Genomic DNA, 16424 nt, shown 5'->3' with positions numbered 1-16424 from the left:
TTGTCTGCAGAATTCCGACCATTTCAAACCTAAAGTTCTACATAGCTGGCAACAGGGGCGAAGGCAAGAGAAAGACAGGAAACATTGGAAAAGAGGTTCTGCTTCTGTCATCATAAGGGAAACATCGATCAAGACTACGACTTTCATGTTGGCAACAGTTCAAAGGATTGAAGCATTGGGTGTTGGCCACGGAACAGATAGACACACTCAAATACGTTGATGCTAAGACTATGTTGGTGAAAGCGTCTTAGGAGGTAATTTGACAATGACTATTCAACTTTCAAATGTGTGTATCTTGGGTCCAATTTACCTTTCTAGGAGTCTACCTGCAGAAATACGTGTGTATTTTCACAAAGATGTGCATGCCTTAAAGATGTCAATTGCAGCATCATTTACAATAGAAAGGAAAAATCAAGGTTACCTAAGTGTTTGCTGGGCTTCCCAGGTGGTGCTAGTGGTAAAGAATCTGCTTGCCAGTGCAGGAGACCTAACAGATGCAAGAGATGTGGGTACAATCCCTGGATCAGGAAGATCCCCTGGAGAAGGGCATGGCAACCCAGTCCAGTATTCTTGTTTGGAGAATCCCATGGACAGAGGAGCCTGGCAGGCTACAGTCCACAAGGTTGCAAAGAGTCAGACATGAATGAAACGACTTAGCATGCACGCAAATGTTTGCCAGATGGATGGTTGGATTGTATTAAGACATATTATTTATATGAAGGAATATTTTGTGGCTGCACAGCAAAGTGATTCAGTTATCCATATATTCTTTTTCATATTCTTTTCCATTATGGTTTATCACAGGATGTTGAATATAGTTCCCTGTGCTATACGGTAGGATCTTGTTTATCCATCCTACAGATAATACCTTGCATCTGCTAATCCCAAACTCCCACTCCATTCTTCCCCCCACCCCACCTCCCCATTGGCAAACACAAATTTGCTCTCTATGTGAGTCTGTTTCATCTGTTTCTGTTTCATAGATGAGTTTATTTGTGTCATTTCTTTAGATTCTACGTATAAATGGTAGCATATGGTATCTGTCTTTCTCTTTCTGACTTCACTTAGTATATAATCTCTAGGTCCATCCATGTTGCTGCAAATGGCATTATTTCATTCTTCTTTATGGCTGAGTGGTATTTCGTTATATATATATACCACATCTTTTTTATCCATTCATCTATCAGTGGACATTCAAGTGGTTTCCATGTCTTAGCTATTGTGACTAGTGTTGCTATGAATGTAGGCATGCATGGATCTTTTTGAGTTACAGTTTTGTCCAGATATATGCTCACGAGGCAGATTGCTGGATTATATGGCAACTCTACTTTCAGTTTTTTTGAGGAAACTCCACACTGGTTTTCATAGTGGCTCTCCCAGCTTACATTCCCACCAACAGCATATGAGGATTCCCTTTTCTCCATGCCTTCTCCAGCATTTGCTATTTGTACTTTTTTGAATGATGGCCATTCTGACTGGAGTGAAGTGTTACCTCATTGTAGTTTTGACCTCCATTTCTCTAATGATTAACGATGCTGAGCATCTTTTCATGTGCTTGTTGGCTGTCTGTAGAATCTCATGTTCTGTTCGTTGCAAAATTATTGTCCTCATTTTCCTCATGAGAAAACTGAACTCTAGAGAAATGATGTCAGTTGTCCAGCATTGTACCTACTCGGTGTCCTGCCAAGTCCCATGGTTCCTAGAAGTGTATTCCAACAGGGGGTGGAGTCACACCCCAGTCAGAGCAGATCTACCTTCATCAGTTTCATCAACAGCAAGTCTACATGAGAATGCAGATCAGAGGGTGGCTTTACTGCTTTTTAAAAACCCCATTGACTCTTAGGGCTGCATCTTGGCTGGAGGGCTGTCCAGAGCTCAACTCTCATGAGCCCGAGTTCCTGTATCCCACCCCCAGGTGTTCCTGGTAAACTTCAGTTTCATTCCTTTCACTTCAGTAGCACTCCGCCACTCCGTACTATCAAATCTGTGTCCAGGGTGCCTGGCCTTGGCCCCTGATACATGACAGGGTTGCCTGGGCTGGCCATCCTCCTAAGCTGTCAGGGAGGGGCTGGTACTGCCCTGCTCCAGGTGTTGGAGAGGGAAGTCCCAACTCCCTTTGGAGTTCCAGGGACTCCTTCTGCCCAAATGAGCACCCACAGAGCCCATCCCCAGAAAAGAGATCCTCTGTCCTTTTGCACCAAAGCTGGGGGTGCAAAGGATGCCCAGCCCAAACCCCGATCTCCCCTTCCTCCAGAGCAGCTTAGGAGAGGACTTCCCTGATGGTCCGGTGGTTAAGACTCTGAGCTTCCACTGCAGGGGGCACCGGTTCAGTCCTTGGTTGGGGAAGTTCCTCATGCCTGATGGCGCAGCCAAGACAAAACAAAAAAACCAGAGCAGGTTAGGAGAACGATCGATTAGAGGGACAGAGCCAGGAAAGGGTTAACCCAGGGACAAGCAGCAGAAGCCCATTGACCCCCAGCCCCTCCAGGTTAGTCAATAAGTCCTCTGAGGGCTGCTCCTGCTGACCTCTCTTTGGCGCCACAGGGCTGGATGGTCACAGCTTCCAACCTGTCTGGGGTTGGGGGTTGGTGCTCAGGCAGGACAGGAAGGGATGGTGGTATGAGAGGAGCTCTGCCTTTTGGGGAGTCGGAACGGGCAAGGCCCGAGGGCCGTTATCACCTGACAAGACTGGCTGTGGTAGGAATAGGTGTGGGTGACCTCAGAATGTGGAAGAACCCGGGAATAACTCCAGGGAATGCAGCCCCTCCTGGCTTCCCTGTGTGGCTTTGGACCCTTTGTTCACCCACTCTGGTCCTCCGTTCCCTCATCTGTAAGATAGAAAGACCAGCATAGCTCAGGTTTTCAAGAAACCAGAAAAAAAAAATCATTATTAAAAAAAAAAATCATGGCACGTTCCTGGCGGTCCAGTGGTTAAGGCTCCATGCTTCCAATTCGAGGGGTGCAGGTTTGATCCCTGGTTGGGAAACTAAGATCCTCACATGTGGTGAGGCACAGCCAAAAAACAAAAAAATTATTATAAAAAACCAGAAATTGTGTGTGGTTGGCATAATTTTTTAATAATTCATTTTTTAAAATCGAGGGAATTTATAGACATTTGGACATGATTCACATAGGCAGGGAAACCATTCAGCTGTTTTCCTGTTGCCAATAATCTTTCACAGTGTTGAAGTTTTATGATGGAATTTTGGAGGAATGAGCCTTGACCAGCTGGGAATAACATAGTTAACCTTCAGCCTAGATTCCAGTGTCTGAGAGGCCCCATTTTGCTAACTCAGCTCCAGCAGCAGTCACCTACTGGGGGAAGTCAGCGGACTGAGTAGACCCAGGAGAAACCCAGGTGGCCTGGGGGCCGGGGTCAGGCAGATGCATTCGGTCAGCCTAATGTGCAAGCCAAGAGGCTGCAGTCAAGGGTGAGAGCTGGGGCTGCAGGCACGGGCCCCAGAGCTGGGAGACTTGGATGGTGGGAAGGGTGGTAGGCACCTTCAACTTTTCCTGGGAGGAAGTAGGCCCCAGGGGCAGGGGATGGATCGGGAAAGAGTGGTAACAAGAAATGCCTGGGATTCACGCCCCATTGACTGAAGCTGTTTCCTTCCCTCCGTCCATTCCCTCTAGTCTTCTCCCCATGAGGCTTGCTTCCAGCAGAAGAGGGACCCAGAGTCCGAGAGCCTGGCTCCGGGTCCTGACACTTCCTCTCAGTGTCTTATGACCCAGGCCAGACCCATCCGTGATCTCTCCGGATCTCCGTGTCCTCCTCCCCAGTCTCTGCCTTCCTCATCGGGTTAGGAGAGCAAATGCAAGACTGCCTGGGAAAGCACTTCGGAAATGGCAAAGCTCTCTACAAACAGGCGGCATCTCCATGAAACAGTTATGTAACGCGCTGACTCAGAACCAGGCTGAGTTGGCGCCTGTCCCAACCGAAAGTGGGAAGAGCTGGCTCAGTCACTCACCCGGAGGAACCTAGTTTTAGTTTCCCCGTCTGATGAATGGGAATGATGCCTGCTGTCCTCTTTCATGGAATGATGGTGAGAATCACAGGGGATCTTGTAGGTGCCAGAGATTAATGTGTCATTAATCATCAAATCATCGTCATTATAATAGTGCAGAAGAAAGTGGGTCTTTTTGCCCTAAGGGGACTGCCCACTCTAGGAGGACACTAGGCTGTGAGTAGCACAGACCATAATTCTGCTTTTCCATGTACTTAGTCCAAAGGCTGGCATACAGTAGGAACTTCATAAATGTGAAACAAATTATGTTTTTAAATTATGTTCTTAACCTACTCGCCCATCACACCTGACTCAGGTCATATACTTCAGGTTCTGTTAATTAGTTTCTTTTCTTTTAATTTTTAAATTTTATTTTTTGGCCATGCTATGCAGCGTGTGGGATCTTAGTTCCCTGACCAGGGATTGAACCTGTGCCCCCTGAATTGGGAGCACAGAGTCTTAACCACTAGACCATTAGGGAAGTCCTTCTTTTTTTTTTTTTATTGAAAGCAATAAGAAGTCTGAAGCTAAGTGGAGGAATAAGGTCGGGGGAAGAAAGATCCAGGAGATGTTTAGGCAGCACTCAGGCCAGGAGACAGACGAGACTTTGGGGTTATGAGCCCTAAATCTCAAGTTCAGGTCCCAGCCGTGACTTACTAACTGGATTTCCTGGACTTTAGGATAAGTCTCTTTGCTTCATTTTTGCCAGCAATAAAGAGAGATTCCATCCTTCCTGATTCACAGAGGTGGAGTAAGAACCAGATGGCATATGCGGAAACCATAATATGAATTTTTTTTCCGAAATGTGCGAGGTCAGAGTCTTCAGGGTTCTATAGCTTGTAGGTTACCCTAGCATTTCCCAAGAGGGCCTGAAGAGGGCACTGTAGCCCAGGAGCCGCTTGGGGCAGAGTGAAAATTCTCAGGCTGACTCTTCCAACAGCAGCTTCGCCCCATCCCACCCCCTACACACAGATATTAGGCAAATACCCTCCAACCCCTCAACCTGCTCGTATTTTTCCTGCTGCAGATTGCAAAACATTCCCTCCCTTGAGCATATTTGCTGGGGTGCAGGCTAACTTCTCTGTTTTGCCATATAAGCAGAAAGACCAATCCCCCCACCCCTTGTATGATAATAGTCAGAATCAGTTCCCATGCAGTATTGTGACATCTTTTGTGGTGTGCACAGGTCTTTCTCTGGCGTTTGCGACTGAAACATTATTTCTGGGAAGGAATTTGAAGTTGACTGTGGGGGAAAGGGTAAAATCAGGGGGCATGGGTTCTATCCTTGCTCAGGGAACTAAAGTCTCATATGCCATGTGGACAAAAAAAAAAACAAGAAAGAAGTAGGGATCAAGTGTGGAGGTTGAGTGAGTTTGTCCCGTGTCCGCATCCCAGAGGAGCTGAGAAAGCTTATGTGACAGGAATAAGGTGAAGTTGCTTTACTTCTTGGTCTGCACCATGGGAATGACCACAGTGACGTTCTCCCAGGGCCGTGTGAGGAATGCAATGAGGTCGGATAAGTGAACTACTGCAGCAGCTCTGGGCAGTGACTGACCACTGAGATGGTTGTCTGGGAAATTGGTTCCCGCTGTACCCCCATCTACTGCCCCTTCTGCAAGTTTCAGGTTGGAGCATTAATGGTAACCATCCCCAGGCAAGGAAAGTTCTGCTGGACTTAGAGGGAGTTTGTACGCTGGGAAAGCCTGGTGCTGGGATGATAGCATTAGAAGAAGGGGCCACAGAGAAGAGGCAGAAAAGAATCAAGTTCCAGCGGACGGTGTTGGCAGCTGCCAGCAACCCTCAAAGGGGCCCCTCCTCCTGGCACCTGTGTCCTTACTGGCCCCGAAGCTCACTAAAGGCTTGCCCTGGGGAATTCCCTGGTGGTGCAGTGGTTAGGACTCCATGCTCTCACTCCCAGGGCCCAGGTTCAATCCCTGGTTAGGGAGCTAAGAGCCCACAAGCTGTGCTGTGCAACCAAAAAAAAAAAAAAAAGACTTATCCTGGGCCAGTTGGCAGCTACCTACTAAGGACTAGCCTTGAATGGAGCCACCTTATTGACCAGCGTGGGCAGAGCTTGTGGCCTCAGGCCAGTGGGGTCAAGAGGTCAGACAGGCCATGCGAGGCAGCACGTAGCGCCCCACCCCCTCCACCTCTGGTTTCCCGGACCTGCCACCTACTGCCAGGATGGGGACAGACCCAGGGAAGTACGGGGCTCCCAGGAAAATAGGAAAAACCAAGAGCCAGGTTGTGGTTTCAGTTCTTGCCAGTGAGGTTGAAAAATACACAAGACTTGGACCCAATGAGAACCAGGGGCCAGCCCCCATTCCATCTTCACGGCTCCCACCACCCTCCTTATCCAGTGGACTCTGCTGTCACGGAGTCCCCATGAGACCCAGAGAATTCATGTCTTGCCCTCTAAATTCTCCAGTCCGTGCTGTCCCTGCTTGATACATGTAAAAGGAGGTATCCATCCTCCAGCTTGTCCCAGCATTGCGGCTTGGCAGCACGCCAAGATGAGTTTCAGTGTCTCCCCAGCATGGTGCTGCCCCCAAGTTTAGGTTGAACTCTGAATTCCTCCAGCTTTGGGGCCTCAGACTGGCCCTGTGACATCCTTAGATCTGAGTTGAGCTCTGGACAGTTCCTCTAGCCTCTGAGATGTCACCGCTGGCCCTGGAGTGTCCATGGGACAGGCTGGCACTGAGCTGGTGGCCCGTCGACAGGGGTTGGGATTGGCGGTGTGGAAGGCATGGTGCAGGCAGTGATGGTGAGCAAGGTGGTGGACGTGCCCAGGGTAATAGCACCGGGTCACCTGTCCCCTCTCCTGCAGGCCTCCCCTGTGTACAGCGTCAGCTTTCCCCGCAGGAAATTGGAGTAGATTCGGAAAAGCTTGGACAAAGCATCAACAGTGAATGTTCGGAGTGGGGCTGTGGAGGGGGTTGCATCTGGAAGGGGGATGGCTTCTTTCTGCAAAGAGAGGGCTGAAAGTTAGCGCAGTGCCAGGGGCCCTGGCAGGAGATGGGTTTCCGGATAGAATGGCTGGGGAGTTTCCTTGGCAGGGCCCTTCTCTCATTTTACAGAAACAGCAACCCCAGGGGTAAGGAAGGGGCCAGACACACCTGGGCTCCCAGCGCCCGAAGCAGGGAGGTGAGACTGCGGAGGCTGCTGACAGCTTTGTCCACGTGCAGCCGCAGGGCCTCGCATGGCTGGGATGCATTGGCCAATAGGGCCTGGCCCCGCAGGATAGCTTCTGAGAGTAGGGCCAGGCCCTGCCAGACTTCCAGGGCCTGCTGCTGGACCTAAAGGGAGCAGAGACTTGGAGTCAGCTGGCCCAAGCCAGCCTCACCCTCCTCCCTCTCAGCGGCCCCATGCAAACAGAAGTTTTATAGAATGAATGAACAAATGAATGAATGAACGTTCACCCTCATCTTTGCTTCTCCTCTTCTTCTCTCTCTCCAGCATTCTCCTGCCCATCCTACGAGGTTCCCAAAATGAGATTTCCCAAGAGAAAGGAACCCATGAACTCACCTCCATCCTCTTCCAGGCATAGAAGTTAACCTTGGTGTCTGGGACAGTGATATTCTCATTGAAGCTGCAGCCTTCCGCACAGCCCATCTGAAATGCACAAGCCTGGAGTCAGGGGCCCCAGAGCCTCCACCCGGCTTAGCCCTTCACCTAGCTTCCACGTCGGCACTGGGGACTACCACTTCTAGGACTTTACTGGGGACTTCGGCTCCCCGCTTCCACCCCTGAACCAAGCACCAGGTTCCTGGATCTTGGCGGGGGGTGGGGTGGGGGGGGCGGTCCTGGAGCCCCAAGTGTGAGTTCTGTGGAAGGTCCTGGGAAGGGGACCTCACCGTGGCATTTTCGGCCTCCCTGGCCTCCAGGATGTACCTCTCCAGGACTCGGCTGTCACAGATGAGGCGTGAGGGGGCGCCCAGGACTGGGAGGCCCAGAGGAAACAGCAAAAAGGACAGCAGCAGCAGCGGAGTCCAGTCTAGGAAAGAGAGCCGGGCTGCGGGTAAGGTGAGTTCTCGCAGAAGGGCAGGTTTGGAGGGCAGGTTTCCCCATCCCGCTGCGCGGCCCCCAGCGAGTCCTCCCCACCCGGACCTTGGGAGCGCTCAGGCTCTGCCTCCGCGTTCATTCAATCCCGCGGCCGCGTGCACACCCCACCCCCCCAGCTACCGGCATCCACTTCTCCTGGCCAAACTTCAATCCCGGTGTGACAGCGGCGTCCCTTCTCGCAGATCCGGGCTGTGGCTCCCAGACCCAGGTGTCTGAGTCTTCCTCGGCACCCACAGAGCCGCACCTCTTCTGCCTGAACCCCCAGCCCTCCGCCCCGTCTGCGGCTCAGGTTCCGACTCTCCCCGGGGGACTCCTCGAGCCGACCGACCGGCAGGTGAAGGCTGCCCCACCCCCCTTGCCCTTCCGGGGTCCTTGGCAAGTCTCAAGTCCTTGAACCGGGCCACCTCGGGGCCAAGAGCCCCAGTGGTAAATTCCTCCTCAAACAGCGCTGCCCCGGCTGGGAGTACTCACCGCGCGCCCCCATCTCCGTGCCTCGCCTGGCCCCTCAGCGACCTGGGGCTCGGCGGGTGCCTGCGCCGCGGCCCCGCATCCCGGGAAGCTCGACGGGGCAGGGCGGCCCCGCTGGCCGAACGAAGGGGCCGCGGCGCCGAGCGGGGTCGGGGAAGAGCGCGCAGAGCCCGGGGCCAGGGTCCGGAGGACGGCGCGGCGAGGCGATCGGCAGGGTTGGCCCGGGGACTGTTGGCCCGGGGACTGCGGCGGCGGCCGGGGGTCGGGGCTGTTATCAGCTGTGTGCGTGCGGGTGGGGGGTTGGGGGGAGGCTGTGTGCGTGAGGGGTCGCGGGAGGTGGGGACCGGAGGGGTCACAGCCGGGGCAGGACGCCTGGGTCGGGGGCTCGCCGGGGCGGAGCAGATACAGGCGCGGGTGCGGGGCGCGGGGGTGCCTGCCGTCCGACCCCCGGGTTCCGGGAGGTGCGGCTGGGTGCGCGGCGCGGGACGGGCACAAGGCTGCCCTGGAAGAGCAGTGCCATTCTGCTGGGAGCGCGTGGGGACCTCGACGTCCCCCACTCCCCAGAGATAGGCCTGTTTGGGTTCTTGCAAGGCAGCCAGGAAGGTGCTGGCTGGGCAAGTCAGTGGCCTCCTTCTCACGGTCCCAGTTCTTCTTCTAGAAACCGGTGTTGTTCGAGTTGAGGAATTTACATGTGGGTGGCGCACAGAGCAAGACATTTGTTGGGGTCTTCTCCTCCCACTCCTCACTTTTGAGGACCCTGAAAACCCAGAAATTGAACTTTTAGGTCAGTGTGCCTGGCAAAATTCTTAAGAATCTGAAATACAACGAACCCCCAGAGGGATGGCACCTGGGGTCTGCAGCTAAGCTTCTGTGGTTTCTAGGAAGCCCTGGGGCAGGGGGCGAACTCCAGGGAGCAGGAGTCCAAGGATAGCTGGCCTCTCAAACCTTGGAAAGTGGCCTGAGTGCCTGGGCCTCAGTGCTCTAACCTGTCAAATGGGCCTCCTAAAAGCACTGTCCCAGATCGTGTTGCTTTCACAAATGGGAACCCTGACAAATACTGGTGGTTATTTGCATGTTCATCCACTCCCTCCGCAGTCCCATAGTATTAGATATATTTTGTTCATGCATTCAGTGCCGCCTTTGTGAAAGACAACTGACTACAAACTTTTCAGGACAGAAACGTGCGTTGAGACCTAACTTCTGCCTCCTGGAGTTTGTAGCTTACAGTAGATATAGGATGGGTACGTGGAGCCATGTGTGAGGACCGGGGTGTGCAGAGCTGAGCTATGAGAGTTTCGAAGAGGGGGAGCTCACCTCTAACTGGGGAATCAAGGAGGATTTGATGCAGGAGGTGAAAACAAGCTCAGCCTTGAAGGGCAGGCAGGATTTCATTGGGAAAAGATGTAAGGTGGATGGGGGAGGCCAATCCAGCCCCATGTTGGGGTGGAGGCTGGGGTGCTGCTTAGGGAGAGGTCAGGTTGTGAAGGGCCTTGAGTACCACTCTGAAGAATTAGGACTTTGGAAAGAGTAGGAACTATTCGTTCATTCAAGAAATATACATGTAAGAGTACCTACTCGGATTTCCCTGGTGGTGCAGTAGACAGGAATCCACCTGCCAGTGCTGGGGACACAGGTTCGATCCCTGGTCCGGGAAGATTCCACATGCCATGGAGCCACTAAGTCCATGCACCGCAACTACTGAGCCCACGTTCTGCAACTACTACTGAAGCCCTCACGACCTAGAGCCTGTGCTCCACAACAAGAGAAGCCACTGCAGTGAGAAGCCCACACACACAACAAAGAGTAGCCCTGGCTCGCTGCAACTAGAAAAAGCCCGGGCAGCAAAGAAGACCCAGAGAAGCCAAAAAAAAAAAAAACAAAACAAGAATACTTACTGTTGGCCAGGAACCTAGGGATAGAGCAGTGAATGAAACTGACAAGCCTGCCCGCCCTGGTGGAGCTGACATTCTAGTGGAGAGATGGATGACAAACACAAAAATGAATAAAAGATAGAGGCTCTCCAATGGCAAAAAGCTTTAAAGGCCCAGGAATATTGGAGGAGGTGGCAATTTTGGATGAAGCAGGCAGAATGCCTACTGAGAAGGTGACAAAGTGCTGGAGGGAGACGAGGGACGATCAAAGAGGGTTCAGAAAGATGAATGGGAGGGGTGGGGAGGCAGAGGCTTAAGGGTAATAATGAGGCCCTGACCTGCTCCCCTGCCCTCTGCTCACCCACAGCCTGCTCTCGGGGCCTCCCCCCAAACCTGGTGTGCTGGGTGCCAGTATGCACACCCCACTGTGCCCCCTGATCCCGGTTTCCCTCTCAGCACCCAGGCAACCTCCCAGCCCCACATGGCCCTCAGAGCCCAGCCCTGGGACAAGATCCCAGCTGTGGGACAAACACACGCACACTCACGTCCACACACGTCCGCACATGCGTTCTGTCCTGACTTCCCACACGCCTCAGCCTCTGCTCTCTGGGTCCCCAGACTCCTGCGTCACTGCCCTGACCTGACCATGGAGAGGGGGCCAGGGGCGGATGGCGGGGAGTAGACACAGCCGGAGGAGAGGGAGGAGAGGAGGAGCCGTTCGGGCTGTGGGACCTGCCTCTCCCCTCACGGCAGCTTGGCAGAGGTTTCCCAGGCCCCTGCCTTCGAGAAAGGTAGATGGGCCCTGGGCAATAGCCCCTAGGTGCTGGGGCCTGCTGGACAAGGGTGATGTTGGCTCATCCACTGCGGCTTTTGGAAAGAGAGCTGCGATTGCAGCCCAGGAGAGAAGACAGAGGAGACAAAGGGAGAGATGAAACCTCCATCCAATCCTAAGCCGTAGTAATCCTACTGAGAGGGCAGAGGCTGATTTGGGGGCCAAGTTCAACCCAGGTGCTGATGGATACCACCCAGCAGGGTCCATCTATCCAGCCTGGACAGCAGGGCACCCTGGGTAGCAGGAAGCTACCTGGGACTCTCTCTCCAATGCCCAGTGCCCCCCTGCCAGCGCCCCCTCCATCTGCCTGTTTGTATTTCTCTGGCATGGTGCTGGCCCAGTGCCAGGGCCACTGCAGAAGGTCACCACGCTGTCTCCTCCAGATATCCCCAACTGGATGGTGGGGGTGGAGACAGGCTGGAGTCATCCTGGCAGCCACTAGAGTAACTTTCCCGCTGAACAAACAACCTTATTCGGGGTATTACCCTGAGCATGAGCCTGCAGTGAGAGGCTCCCAGTTCCTCGGAACTAAGACCCTCTGTGCTCTGCCACCCACCCACCTTTCCAGCCTGTTCTCCCACTTCGCTCACTCCCATGCCCGCATCACAGGAGCTCAGTTACATGATTTGCTGCCTCCTGCCCTTCGCTCACTCTATGCCTTTCACCTGGATCACGCTCGCCCTCCCACACTATTGCTCCCTTTCTTCAAGCGTTAACTCCTCTACGAAGCCTTCCCGGATGCCCCAGCGGGAAGCTGTCTCCCTGCTCTGGGCTGCTGTTCTTTATGTATATCCTTTTTGTCTCAGAACTTCCCTGGTGGTTCAGATGGTAAAGAATCTGCCTGCAGTGAGGGAGACCTGGGTTTGATCCCTCGGTTGGGAAGATCGCCTGGAGGAGGGAATGGCAACCCACTCCAATATTCTTGCCTGGAGAATCCCATGGAGAGAGGAGCCTGGTGGGCTACAGTCCATGGGGACGTAAAGAGTCGGACAGGACTGAGCGACTAACATTTCTACTTTATGTCTCAAGCCTCCCCTCTCGGGGCCACCATGTACAGCTGTCAAGGTTGAGCACTGTACAACTCCAGGGGCCACCATTCATTTGGACCCTGATGAGAATGGTATTCTCTGGAGCCGTGCAGCACAGGTGCTCTGTTAATTGGAGGAGAGAGCAAAGGACAAAGTATAGGCAGGTCTTGTTCGCCTTGGTGCCAGCGGGCACCTGGCATGTTGCCTGTTTATGCTCCTCGCTCAAGTGTGGCTTGCATTGTGTGGTCCGTCCACTCCAGATACCTCAACCAGAGATTGGGAGTCCTAGAGGGAGGAAGTGAGCCCCTCATCTTCTGCATGCTTGCTGGAGCCGTGCCTGGACAACCTAGCTCTGGGTTCGCCAGGGCTTGAGAGGCCTTCATCTACTTCCTGAGCAGGGAGCTCCTGAGGCGAGGCCTGAAAAGGGACAGTCGTGACCAGAGGATGGCGGGGGTGGAGACAGGCTGGAGTCGTCCCAGCAGCCGGTTCAGACTGAAACTCCAAGAAGCAAATTTACAGCCCCCCTGAGCTAGCGCAGACCCCCAGGAAGCACGAAGTCCCAGCTGCCTGGAGTCGGGTTGGGGCAGGGGCGGGGGCCCCTCCGGACCTCTCCGCCCTCCTCCTTTCCAATCAGTAGGAAAGGAAGCCTCCCTTCTCAGCCAGGCTTGGGAGCTCCGCCAGGGGCCCAGACCTTCTGTGCTGGGAAGCGGGGTGGCTCGGACCTCGGAGGGTGTGATGGGGGAGGGCTTCCTGGCGCTTGGGGAACTGGGAAGGGAATGAGGACTCGGAGAAGGGGTTCCTGCTGGGAAATCCTGTGTGAAGGTCAGCTTGGAGAAACAGAGGCAATCTCTGCTTACTTGGCCACAAGGTAGCCCATAGGACCAGATGTCTGGGTTCTGTTCTCAGCGAGCAGCTCTGCCGCTTCAGAAGCCTGATGAGGCTCTTCGGTAAACAAGGGAGCCCAGATTTGGTGACCTGGTCAGCTCTGCCACTTACCAGTACCCAACCTGAACAGGTGACCTTATGTCCGAGCCTGGGGATGGCAGAAGAAACGATAGTGACCGCTTGCCAGGGCTGTTGTGTGATTATGTAACACCCAGCACGAGGTAATCAATACATGCTACCTATTATCACTGCACCCTTAGCTTTACTATCCCTGCTGTTTGTCCTTGCTTTGCAGGCCCGGAGACCAGATTGCCAGCATACTCTTCAGCCTTCCTCCAGCGTCCGCTGCTGCTCCTTCTGAGGAGGTGGGCATGGGTTTGTGACATCTTATCCCTGGTGTTGTAGCTGCCTCGCTAAGCCCCTCACTGGCAAAGGTCACAGGGATAGGGGAGTGTGTTTGGAGGATGTAAGTCTCTCTGGGTGGACACATCCACTGCTCTTTGGAGAAAGTTGCCGCTGAAACACAAGTAAGCGGAGCTAGGGGTGGGTCAAGACACAGATATCAAGGCAATGCTCACACTCAGTTTATTCAAAGCCTGGAGCCAACCAGGGATTTCTTGTCCCCTTAACATGGGTCTCCTCCTAAGGGAGGCCCGGAGACGTCCCAAGGACCTCGGACTGAATGAGGCCTTCGGGCTCGCCCTGGACAGGCCCCGAAGCATTACCAGGCCCCCTTCCTTGGTTACTAGTCTCGACTCTCCCCCAGCGTTTGAGTCCTTGCAGGAGGGCACGCAAAGCACCAAGACCTCCACCTCAAGATGCACCTCCCCAGCTTAGGTTTCTGTGAAGTGTCAGCCCCATCCTAGGATCTCCTGCTCACAAATACCGCTGAACATTCTCAAGCTCCTTCACACATCCTTTACCAGAAGGACGTCCTTTATCCACGTCTTTCCCATCCTTTACCAGAAGACAGTGCTGCTAAATTGGCCGCAGCAGCTTTCCTGTCCAAACAAAAATAAAACAACAATTCAAAAGCACTCATAAATGTCATTTAGGAAGATGGAGTCTTAAGTGGTCATTTTCATAGACTTCTCTCTTGTTGGGGTAACCTTTGCCTCATCCCCGAATCTGCAGTGGGTCATCTCTTCCCTTCGGAATTACATCTACACACACCTGGAGTCCATCTTCCCCGCAGGCTCCAGGGTTAGTTCTCCCGGCTCCTGACCAAGCACCAGGAACTCACCTGGACAAAGTGCAAGGAACATCCTAGAAGGATCATCCACCCATCCAGACCCGTTCATGTGTCCTGAGGGCTCGTCTTCTTTCCTGCCGCCAGTGCCACAAAAGTAAAAGCCAGCAGGACTAAGAACCCAGCCTAGTAGATCAAACACACACAAATCACCTTCCTTCCCCTCTCCCCATCCCCATGAAGAGGACCAAACCATTGCTTAGCAAAATGGCTCACACTACCAACAGTTTCCCTATTTTTGGAGCCCTTGCCAATGCCAGGCTCCAAGCACTATGTAAATTAATTGTCTTTCTAAATCTGTCTGTCCTTTTTCCTATTAGTTTTTAGAGACTCAGGGGTTTGTACCTCTCCTGGCAGACCTGGCTGGTGCCTAACACAGATTCTGCACAAGTAGTGAATTCTCAATAATATTAGAGGAGGAGCAAAGGTCTACTCCCACCTCCAAGACAAGCATTTCAAATCTGACCTCAGGGGAACTGTTTTTGAAGTAGGAGGTCATTTTGCACTCATTGTGGGCTCTGTAGCTGTTGAGCAAAAAGAAGGGAGGGGAAATGCATCTGGACACCCTTTCTGCCCCCATCACCTTCCCACTTCCCAAGCTGTGATGGTAGACACTGCAGAGAACCTGGAGAGGGAGGGGAGCAGAGGCAGCTGGTGGCCTCCCTACATGAGTGCAGAGCTCCCTGCCCCAAACGACTCTGACAGATGCAGGCGCTTTCCCCACACCCCTCTTTTTTCGGTGTCAACGTCTAGGGGCTGTTTCTGCCACTGAGGGAAGCCCCACCGGCAAGCAGTTCGAGAACATGGAGCAGAAACAACAAATAAGCTGGAAGATGTCACAGCCAAAACAAACCAAAGGCAAAAGGGCTGCTGCTACCACTTCTGCTGGGCCTGGGCCAGGAGCACAGAGACCAGAGCACATACGTGCAAGGACACACACAGTTCCCTCCAGCTCCCTGCTGGCTTCCCACTCTGTTACTGGGGCCTCCTGGGCAAGGGAGCCTTGTAGTCAAGACTGATAGGGAAATTGGGATGGGGGGAGTTCGGAGGATCTGATAGAATCATCTCCCTCAAATCTCCCCAGTGCTTCCTACTTTGTAGCTGCCCAGTGACCCTCTAGTCCTACAACACACCCTGCCTGTTCGTGAATCCCCTTTGGGCATGCTGATGCCTCTGCCTGATGCGGCCTCTCCCTTCTCTTCTGCCTGGCAAACTCCTCTTCATACTTCAAAACCCAAGTCAAAGGTGAAACCATCTCAGACCTTACCAGGAAGTTAGCCATTTCCTTCTCTGTGCTTCTCTATTGTGGCTATTCTTACCTCTTACATCACACATCTTATTCACTGCACAAAAACTGGTATATCCACCTTCCCAACTAAATGGTGAACTCCTTGAAGGTAGGGGCCATTTTATACCCACCTTTGTATCCCCAGGGCCCGGCCCAGGCCTTGTGGCTTACAGTAGGCACTCGGCCTGTGTTTAGTCATTAGAATGAAGCACCAGTCCTCCTGTGAAGAGTTCGCTTTCCTGTGTGACTGGCAGTCACTTCCACAGCATGAGTCCCTCCTCAGCAGGAACCCTCAAGCCAGAGGGAGAGGTTTTGCTAAATGAGAAGGCTGATTTTCAGAACGCCAAACCAAACTGCCTTAAAGCAAACTAGAACCAAATTCAGTTACTAACCTTTAGATCAAAGTCTTTCAAGCTCTTGTGACCTCCTCCAACAGTCAAATCAATGTCATAACTAGCACGTGTCTATATACACATCTATAAAAGTACCAACAAGATATTACCATGGAAGTTATTTTTTACTTGATTTTTAAAAAGGTTTTGACCTAGTAAATCAAGACCCACATATGGGTCATCAACCACTCTGATAAACATTGCTTTAAATGACTCATTTGATAAATAGGAAAAATCAGATCCTCCTACAAATATCCAAGCAAATAAGTGCTTATCACCTGTGTACCCAGTAAGTCAGAGGGAAGGCTTTTCTTTCCTACTTAGAACAGCCCAGCCACAGGGTGT

The 16424-nt window shown here is 52.8% G+C and overlaps 1 protein-coding gene and 1 long non-coding RNA gene across 2 annotated transcripts; one reads left to right on the top strand and one right to left on the bottom strand.

Annotated features, from left to right (window-relative positions):
* The first annotated feature begins 53 nt into the window (after positions 1 to 53).
* Positions 54 to 14208, top strand: LOC145532000 (uncharacterized). Its single transcript, XR_014072910.1, has 5 exons — positions 54 to 254; positions 7461 to 7766; positions 7889 to 8027; positions 13446 to 13515; positions 13900 to 14208. It is a non-coding gene; the product is annotated as an uncharacterized LOC145532000 (long non-coding RNA).
* EPO (erythropoietin) lies at positions 6250 to 8570 on the bottom strand. The gene is made up of 5 exons (XM_081556178.1): positions 8538 to 8570; positions 7859 to 7998; positions 7530 to 7616; positions 7121 to 7300; positions 6250 to 6968 (listed from the first exon to the last, which is right to left on the bottom strand). The coding sequence occupies exons 1-5, from the start codon at positions 8548 to 8550 to the stop codon at positions 6810 to 6812; spliced, it is 579 nt and encodes a 192-aa protein (XP_081412304.1). The 5' UTR covers positions 8551 to 8570; the 3' UTR covers positions 6250 to 6809.
* Positions 14209 to 16424: the final 2216 nt, after the last annotated feature.

Source organism: Giraffa tippelskirchi, chromosome 13, assembly GCF_054371585.1.
Source record: "Giraffa tippelskirchi isolate mGirTip1 chromosome 13, T2T-mGirTip1v1.2.pri, whole genome shotgun sequence".
Classification (NCBI taxonomy): Eukaryota; Metazoa; Chordata; class Mammalia; order Artiodactyla; family Giraffidae; genus Giraffa; species Giraffa tippelskirchi.
The sequence above is the reverse complement of the archived record's forward strand: the minus strand, read 5'-3'. Positions and strand labels throughout refer to the sequence as shown.